Below are 9,683 nucleotides of genomic sequence, written 5' to 3'. Positions count from 1 at the left end.
CCTTCAGCTCAGGTCATGATCCCAGGTTCCTGGGATGGAGCCCTGCTTCGGGCTCCCTCCTTGGCCGGGAGCCTGCTTCTCCCTCTCCCACTCCCCCTGCTTGTGTTCTCTCTCTAGCTGTCTCTCTCTGTCAAATAAATACATTTTAAAAAATCTTTAAAAAAAAGTCTCTGGCTTTATGTTTAGCTGAAGGAGAGAGCCTTGAAATGAGATTCAGGCCACCTGGGTCCTAATCTGGGCTTGACTGTTAAATAACGGTATACCCATGCATGTGCACTCTTGGGACCTCAGTTTCCTCATCTGTGGAATCAGGAAAGGGGGGGTGACTAGCTTGTCCTGAAGGGGGTCACTTGGGTGGCTCAATTGGTTGAGCATCTGAACCTTGATTTTGGCTTAGGTTCTGATCTCAGGGTGGCAGGATCGAGCCCTGTGTCGGGCTCCATGCTCAGCATGGAGTTTGCTTGTCCTTCTCCCTCCCGACTCTCTGAAATAAATAGATAAATAAAATCTTAAAAAAAAAAAGATTGTCCTGAAGGGCCCTTCCAGTTCTGACCACCTATGCTTATGATAGTCCAACTGCTGTGAAAATAAACACAGGGTTAATGTTTGTTCATTGTACAATGTTTATTGTATACTGACTTGGTGGCAGGCGTTGTGCTAGGAGCTGAGGACAAAAAGATGAATTCAATATAGTTGCTGCTCTCCAAGACTTCACAGTCCAGTGAGGGAGGCAGAGTTAAAGACAATAACGTTACAATAAGGAAGTTCAGAGGTAGAGATGCAGGGAGCATGGAGAAGGAGTTAGGGAGGCCTGGGCCCCTTTTCTGGATGAGATGGTCCTTGAGCTGGCTTTTTAAAAATGAGTAGGGATCAGCCCAGGGAAGTGGCAGGAGGCGGTCATTCCAGTTAGACAGAATCACTTAAGCAATGGCATGAAGACAAGAAACAGTCTCAGGCGCATGGTGAGAAGCATATTCTCCATGGCTGGAGCAGGACTTAGAAGGCCAGGAGAAGTGGTGAATGAGGCTGGAGGGGTAGGCAGGTGCTAGACCTGAAAATTCCCATGTGTTATGCTCAGAAGCTGAGGCTGCAGCCCGTGATTGGTAGGAACCCACTGAGTGCTTATAATGGGAAGGGTTACAAGGTCACATCTGTGGTTTGGTATCAGTGTGGGGGGTGGGTTTGAGGGGGACAGGTTCAAAGGAAAAGAGACTTCTTTTTAAAAAAGATTTTATTTACTTACTTACTTGAGAAGGGGGTGAAGAGCAGAGGGGGAGGGAAAGGGAGGGGGAAAGAATCTTCAGCAGACCTGGTGCTGAGCATGGAGCCCCACATGGGGCTCCATCTCACGACCCTGAGATCATAACCTGAGCTCAAACCAAGAACTGGTCGCTCAACCGAATGAGCCACCCATGGGCCCCAGGGTGCCTGGAGGAAAGGAGTGGGAGAAGGTATGGATGTGACTGAGTGAGTGGGTTAGTTGGGGGTTGGCACACAGTTAACATTGCTCTGACTGCCTTGATTTTCTTGAAGAAGCTCTAGGTCCTGTGCTTGGCTCTGCTGGGGAGTGGGCAGCTTCGGAAGAGTGGTGAGGACTAAGGGTTCTCACTGAGGCGAGTCGGGGAGGAAATGGAATCAGGAGAAGAGAAGAGATGGCTGGCTGGGAGGTGTCCTGCCACTGTAACAAATTACCATAAACTTGGCATAAGTCAACAGAAACTGACAATTCTGCCGGCTAGAAGTCCAACACAGGTCTCGCCGGGCCAGAACTGAGGTGTCACAGGATCTCCTTCGTGGATGCTCTGTGGGAGAATTTGTCCTGGCCTTTTCCAGTTTCTAGAGGCTGCCTACATTCTTTGGCGTGTAGCCCCTCCCTCCAGCTCCAAAGCCATCAGGGGAGGGTTGGGTCCTTCTCACATCACATCACTCTGACCCTCTCTCTGCCTCCTTCTTCCACTTAAAAAAAAAAAAAGTCGAGATGAGATGCATATACCATAAAATTAACCATTTTGAGGTCAACAATGAAGTGGTATTTAGTGTGTTCACAATGTTGTGCAACCACCACTTCTATGTAGTTCCAAAGCATTTCATCACCCCAAAAGGAAGGCCCATATCCATTAAGCAGTTGGTCCCCATTCTTCTCTCTCTCCAACCCCTGATAATCACCCATCTGTGCTCTGTAACTATGGATTCACCTATTCCTTATAGTTCATATGAATGGACTCCAATGACATGGGACCTTTTATGTCTGGCTTCTCTCATTTAGCATACTGTTTTGGAGGCCCCCATCCCCACTTTGAAGGAGCCTTGTGAGGGGGAGAGGGGAAGGATAAGAGGCGAGGAAGGAATTGATAGTGGGAGGAATGAAGTGGGCCAGGGCAGGGCTCCCCGAATTTCAGGATATGTTCAACCACGGAGGAGTTTCAGCAGAGATCCTGAGTTAAGGGATCCAGAAATTGGCCCAGGGGCTCCTGGTGCAGCCAGTGGGTGAGTTCACTCTGTGACGGATGTTGATACCGATCCTGGAGGTCTTGAGGAGGTAAAAGAGTTGATATAATAGGAGTTAGAAATGAGGAGGGCTAAAGAGCCAGAGGCTGTTGTCACACAGGAGGATTTTTTATTTATTATTTATTATTTTTTTTAAAGATTTATTTATTTATTTATTTGAAAGACAGAGAATGAGAGAGAGAGAGAGAGCACATGAGAGGGGGGAGGGTCAGAGGGAGAAGCAGACTCCCTGCTGAGCAGGGAGCCCGATGCGGGACTCCTTCCCGGGACTCCAGGATCATGACCTGAGCTGAAGGCAGTCGCTTAACCAACTGAGCCACCCCAGGCGCCCCAGGAGGATTTTTTAAGCTGGAGAGTCCTTGGACCCCTGAGCTCATTCCCACCTTCAGGCCTGCATGTTTGCCCCGCACAGTGCTATCCAGATCTGTAGTTGTGAGTGTTCTAGCACCCACATTAAAGAGGTAGAAAGAAACAGGCCAAATTAATTTTAATAATATAGTCTATTTAACTCAACATAGCCAAAATATTATCATTCAATATATAATTATTATAAGATGATTGAGATATTTTCATTCTTTTTTTCGAAGTCCTGGAAATCTAGCGTGTATTTCACACCTGCATCACACCTCGGTTTGGACCAACTAGATTTCAAGTGCTCAACAGCCACACATGGCTTGTGACTTCCTTACTGGTCAGCACAGGCTAGAATGTTCCTGCATGCCTGACTCCACCTCCTTGAGATCTCTGCTCAGAGACACCTTCTCTGACCTTGTGGTCTAAACCAACCACCTTCTGCTCTTAGCCCTGCTTTTCTGTGTGTGTTGAGACTTACCACTATTTGAGATTTTATTATTTGTTTGCTTAGTCTCTGCCTCCCTGTAGGATATAAATCCCATGAGGGCAAAGACCTGTCTGTCTGCTTTAATATCATATCCCCAGCGACTACATCACATCCATCATAGACTCACAACAAATGTTTATTGAATGACTTTGAGGATCCCAGATTAGTCATTGGTTGTCTCTGAAGCCAACATGCATTCCGTGGAGTGTTGGGGGAGGAGGCCCAAGAGGGAGGATCATGATGCAAGAAATAAGGTGGGAGAAAGCCGGCCTGGACGCTTTCTGTGAGCTCGAAGGCTGACTCTCAGGTGTCAAGTCAGAGGCCAGGTTTCTTGCCGGCTGTGTCCTGGCTGTGTGTGGATTCAACCACTGCCTTAACCTGTTTAGGAGAAACCAGCCCACCGAATGGCACTTCTGCCTGCCACCAGTAGATGGGGCAGCATCACACAAAAAAGCCTGCGGTCTGAAGCAGTTGCTAACCTGGTCCCCAACTGCCTTGGCTCATGTTGTTCTGGAACTGCCCTGTGTCTCAGGTCCGTGGTGTGGGCTCATAAATGGTGCCACCAGTTTTCCCGGCTGAAGAAACTCAGCCTCAGTTGCGACGAGGTGAGGCCGGCCCCAGAGGCCAGCCCAGGCCCAGGCCCAGCTCCAGGCCCCAGGTCCAGGCGGGCAAGAGACAGCCTTGTCCTTCTCCTCCTGGGTCTGTGAGCACCAGCACAGACAGTGACTCACACGTTAGAGTGTTCACATTTGCCTAGAACCTTTCTGTCCTCCCAAGGTCGAAAACAAATTATGGAGAAGGTAGTCCAGGCGTGGCAGAGACCAGTCCATAGGAGCAGTTCTGTGGGCCTCCGCACCCAGAACTGATGCTGTCACTGCCTCGGAGAAGCTGGGCCTGCCAGTGGAAACCTCCCTGCCATTGTGGTCCACAGCTCTCCCTGCTACCGTGTGATGCCCGAGGTGGTGCCCTTGCGGAAGCTGAGACCAGCCTTAGCTCCCACCACTGGTCCTCTCTTGTCTTCCGCGAACCCTTCTGGGCCTTGGACCTCTGAGCAACTTGGAAATGGTACCTGCTTGAACATGACATCTACTATCGTAGAGTTTAGACTTCAAGATTATGGACCAGCTAACGGTCGCTTAACACTGGTTAATCTGGTGTTTTTTGTGGGTTTTTTTTTTTTTACCAGACTTTTTGGTTTGGAGCACATACAGTCTACTTGATTGCCACTGCAAGATTTTCCAGAAGTTTGAGCAGAAGAGGAGTTCCCTTTGGCTTAAATGGCTTATGACAGTCCTAACTAGTTCATTCCAGCACAAGGCCTGGTATCCCTCCATTAGTCCATTAATGCAGCTGGGGAGTAAGTCATCACAGCTCTGGTCTAATGATACTCTGGGGCAAGAGTCAGCCGTGAAAAGGCCATCCCTTCCCTCAGATACTAGGGGGGCCCAAAAACACCATCGGGAAACTTTCTACTCTCATTGTTATAATCATTAAACTCCATCCTAGTCTGCACGTGTGCATGCATTTTCGTGTCCTATAATTCTGCTGTCTTCTATATCCTGAAAGCCCTTTAGTTCTTCCCTGCTTGGAGAAAGCCTGCTCATTCTTCAAACATCACCTTCTGTGGAGCCTTTTCTGATTTTCCTACTCAAAATGAAACTGCTCTTCTTCCAGCTTCTCATAGTACTTTGGGTCTTTGTCAGGGCACGTAGCTCTGTCTTCCCATTCACATGCATGTCTCATTCATTAAATCAACAATCAAGTAGTGCCTATTTGTGTACCAGGCACTGGGGGACACAGGGTGCTCTCCTAGTTTCAGTGGAAGCCCAGAGCTGGGTGCAATTTACATCCTTCATTGGACTGGGAGCTCCTTGGAGAAAGGAACTGGGTCTGCTCCTGGCTCAGGGCCTGGCACCAAAACGTACTCAGAAAAGTTACATTGAAACTCAGCACCAATGAGTCTGAGAAAACGGGGTTAGAATTCAGAGAAAAGTTATTTAAATTTCAAAGAAAGGTTAAAAGTTAGCAAAGGTATGGCTCCAGAGAATTTCCAGGAGGGGCTACGGTGGTGGTTCTGAAATCAGTGGTTTTGGCATGGAAGCCAAAGATATCCAAGATCCCCAGTGGATGGGGCCTGTGGAGTAAAGGGGTCCACTGTCCTCCTCCAGGACAAACTTGGGAGTTTGATGCAGGATCATCTGGACATTTATCACACATTCCAGCTTGAAGTTTTTCTTTTTTGCTTTGACTGAGCAGACCATAGAGGCAAGCAGGTTGTTTTGAGGGTCCAGAAATGAGTTATCAGCCAAAGGTCAAGCTGGTCAGATGACTGAAGCTACACTGTTCAGTCAGCATAGGAGAAAAGCATAATAATGTGATTGTCATTCCTAGTGGACGGTGGCTGAGCATTATTAGACAGTGAAATAAAAAAAGGTCACTTGGATTTTTACTAGGAATTCTTACCCAAAATGTGTCAGTGATGTAATAAAACTGAACGACTGACCTGCCAAAATAAAATGAGTTCTAATCACACATAAGCATTACTTAGAAATTGTATGGGTCTCAGAAAACTGCTCTTCTCTGAGGCCTGAGAGCAGGAGGGGTTACTGCTAGGGATTAGGCGTAGGAAGCACTTTATTTATGGGCTATATACCATATTGTTCACTCCAGTCACCCCATTATGTTCATCTCGCTTCTCACTATCTGCTTGTCTGTGGAGAAAGGGCTCCAAGATCCTAAAAGATAAATCTCGCAGTTTTCCTTGCTTCTATTACTTTTAATGAAAAAAAATTGTGAAAAAAAATAATATTAAACAGCACCCAGTCATTCTCAGAGAGCTGTCACACATGGAAAGAACCACTATTTCCCCAACCTTTTTACATAGTAAATTAGTCTAAATCCCACGTTCTACCACTTCCCCCAGAAGTTTCGATGTAGACGTACATTTATTTAGCGAGTTGCAATTCAGCCCGAGGGTGGAGTGTCAGAATTCAAGTTGCTTTTCCCGAGGGGTAACCCCGGGTCTTGGCGATACCTGTAGATAAATGAGATGTTGGTAAATTTGAGATGTAATTGCGGGATTGGACCAGTTTCCCCTTTCCCTCGACAAATGGCTGCAACTAGGTCCCTTTAAGAGACCAGGGACCCACCGGCCGTCCGAGCCCGAAACGCATCCTCTTCTCTGCTCCTCCCCTGTCCCCGCGCAGCGAATGGTTCGCGCCGGCCTATATTTACCCGAGATCTGGCTCTCGGACCGCAAGGATGTGAGGCTGGCGAGCCGGCTACTGCTCGCAGCACGGGACAGGCGCGCCGCAAGGGCGGGCAGCAGACCTCCGGGACCTCGGGAGCGGAGTCGGACACCCCCGGAGGGAAGAAATGAGGTAGCGACCGTCCCGGAGCCGACCATGCGCGCGCCCCACCCTCGGCGCCCCGCGCTGCCCCGGCCGAGCCAGCTGGGACAGTGAGCCAGCCGAGCCTGAGTCCCCGCGTCGGGCCGGAGCGAAGATGCAGTGAGCCACAGGCGGAGTGCTGCGCCGGGCCAGCCGCGGCCAGCCGGGGCAGCATCTGACTGCACTCCCGGCAAGCCAAACATTCTGGGACCAGCCCAGACGAGGGGCTCTCAGGCTCCAACACCACTTAGGGGCGGGGAGCACTGGCCGCTGGGCACACTCGCTATCGAGTTTCCGCGGTTTCTAGTCCCAGCCTTGGGGAGTGTGTGTGTGTGTGTGTGTGTGTGTGTGTGTGTGTGTGTGTGTGTGAGAGAGAGAGAGAGAGAGAGAGAGAGCGCGAGCGGTGGGCCTTTCCAGGTTCACCGAGGAGTTCCTGCATATTCTCGCCCCGTCCCGGCTGCTTTGGCTGGGGCACCCTCTGCGCGCGCGCATCTCTTTTTAACGTTCCTCTCTGATTTCTTCTTTCTCTCATTTTGCTTGCCTAAGACTCTTTGCCCTCGTCCTTGCCCTGGCTGGGGTAAATCTGTGCGCGCTTTCCTCCTCCCCCCGCCCCCTCGCAGCTAGATATTTTCTTCTCTTTTAAAATTTGTACCCGTACCCCCTTCGGCGGGGTCCCAGAGCACGATACTCCCTAACCCCCTCTCTACCACTGGGCCACTCCCAGCAGAGTTTTATTTTTCTGTCTTGCCCGGGCCGAGCCCGGCCAGGGCGGGTGGCTCGGCGGGTCTTGTACCCCGCGCTCCGCCGCCGCCGCCCAGCTGCGCGGGGGCGCCCTCCGGAGATGCTGCCGTGGAAGAAGCACAAGTTCGAGCTGCTGGCCGAGGCGCCGCCACGGCAGGCGTCCAAGCCCAAGGGCTACGCGGTGAGCCTGCACTACTCGGCGCTCAGCTCGCTGGCGCGGGCGTGCCCCGAAGGCGCGCTCAGCCGGGTGGGCAGCATGTTCCGCTCCAAGCGCAAGAAGCTGCACATCACCAGCGAGGACCCCACTTACACCGTGCTCTACTTGGGCAATGCCACCACCATCCAGGCGCGCGGCGACGGCTGCACTGACCTAGCGGTGGGCAAGATCTGGAGCAAGAGCGAGGCGGGTCGTCAGGGCACCAAGATGAAGCTGACTGTGAGTGCGCAGGGTATCCGCATGGTGCACGCCGAGGAGCGCGCGCTGCGCCGCCCGGGCCACCTCTACCTGCTGCACCGCGTTACCTATTGCGTGGCAGACGCTCGGCTGCCCAAGGTCTTCGCCTGGGTATACCGGCACGAGCTCAAGCACAAGGCGGTAATGCTGCGCTGCCACGCGGTATTGGTGTCCAAGCCCGAGAAGGCTCAGGCCATGGCCCTGCTGCTGTACCAGACGTCGGCCAACGCACTGGCGGAATTTAAACGGCTCAAGCGGAGGGACGATGCGCGTCACCAGCAGCAGGAGCTGGTGGGCGCGCACACCATCCCGCTAGTGCCGCTGCGCAAGCTGCTCCTGCACGGACCCTGCTGCTACAAGCCGCCGGTGGAACGCAGCCGCAGCGCGCCCAAGCTGGGCTCCATCACCGAGGACTTGCTCGGCGAACAGCAGGAGCAGGAGCTGCAGGAGGAAGAGGAAGAGGAGCACACGGAGGGCTGCCTGGAGGAAGAGGAGGAGGAGGAGGAAGAGGAGGAGGAGGAGGAGGAGGAGGACCGTGCTGAGGACCGACACCCGGCAGGGGAAGAGGCCGAGGCGCAGCGGGCGCTGGTGGTGGCCATGCACTTGGAATGCGGGGACTTGCTGGACACGCTGGAGAGTGGCCGCGAGGAGGCGCTAGGAGTCGGCGGGGTCTCCCTGGGCCCTGGGGCTGGGCCGTCGCCTCTGCTGATGGGCAGCGCCCCCGACATGAAGGCCGAGCTGTCCCAGCTTATTAACGACCTAGGAGAGCTCAGCTTCGGCAATGATGTGCGCAGCCTGCAGGCCGACTTGCGGGTGACGCGCCTGCTGTCCGGAGAGAGCACCGGCAGCGAGAGCTCCATCGAAGGCGGGGGCCCGGACGCCACCTCTGCCACCGCCGGGGACCGGTCGGGCCCTGCCGACGGCGCCAACGCAGAGGAGCCCCACTCGGGTTGAGATCGCAGCAGCCCCCTGCGCGCGCCCCTGACGCCCCACCGTGACTCCCCACCCGTCTTTTGGACAGCCTCCAGGAAAGGGGAAACGGGACGCTTGAGGCCCAGAGTTACCCTGGCCCTCTCCTTCAGCACATTTGGCTCTGTTAGAAGCGGGGCTCAGGTTGCGCGTGGAGATGTGCGAGGGGGCAAAGTGCACGGTGGGAGAGAGAGGCAGGGCCCTAGGGGCCGGGGGTGGGCGTTGGGGGGGCTGGTGAGGGAAGGGCCTGCTGGTTAGCAAAGTCCTACCCGCCAGGGATGCCTGCCTGCCGGCCAGTTTCCTGTTTGTGGGACAGCTGGGGCCTGAGGAGGAGGGGTTAATTTCCTCCCCGGACCGACCCAATAACAGGGAGCCGCCTAGCGCTGTCACTGACATGTCATTAAAAAACTTTTTTTTTTCCTGCTCTCACAACGTTTGAGGCTGATGCCACCTCCTTAACCCCAGTCTTTTTGGTGCGAGAGCTTGGGTTGTTTACCTCAGACTCAGACCCTTGAAATTCTGCCAAATTCCTCAAATAACTGTTTGGGGGTGGTGGTGGTGGGGAAATGAAAGAAAGTTGCATTTTGTTTACAGTTAAAGACATCTAATATCTTTAAAAAAGGAGTTTTCCTTTAAAAACACACCTTCCTCCTGCTCAAACGATCTCCCTCCATGATACTGTGTAACACATTTTGCACTGTTGTGAAGTATTTTTGACATTTTTTTTTTTGTACATAACTGTGTTCTCAGAGCTAAATGTTTTTATCTTTTGCTGTGCAAA

General features: G+C 52.5%; 1 protein-coding gene across 1 annotated transcript; it reads left to right on the top strand.

The window, feature by feature from the left end:
• Nucleotides 1–6,620: 6,620 nt before the first annotated feature.
• FAM43A (family with sequence similarity 43 member A) lies at nt 6,621–9,110 on the top strand. Its single transcript, XM_028101206.2, has one exon. The coding sequence runs from the start codon at nt 7,580–7,582 to the stop codon at nt 8,885–8,887; it is 1,308 nt and encodes a 435-aa protein (XP_027957007.1). The 5' UTR covers nt 6,621–7,579; the 3' UTR covers nt 8,888–9,110.
• Nucleotides 9,111–9,683: the final 573 nt, after the last annotated feature.

This window comes from Eumetopias jubatus, unplaced genomic scaffold (assembly GCF_037043125.1).
Source record: "Eumetopias jubatus isolate StellerSeaLion01/CBP00866 unplaced genomic scaffold, mEumJub1_p1.0 scaffold_1, whole genome shotgun sequence".
In the NCBI taxonomy this organism is placed as follows: Eukaryota; Metazoa; Chordata; class Mammalia; order Carnivora; family Otariidae; genus Eumetopias; species Eumetopias jubatus.
Note: the sequence above shows the minus strand (reverse complement) of the source record. Positions and strands in the feature narration are given on the sequence as shown.

Bases quoted from the DNA above. Each gene is read 5' to 3' on its own strand.
- FAM43A (XM_028101206.2), top strand. From the start codon at position 7,580: ATGCTGCCGTGGAAGAAGCACAAGTTCGAGCTGCTGGCCGAGGCGCCG.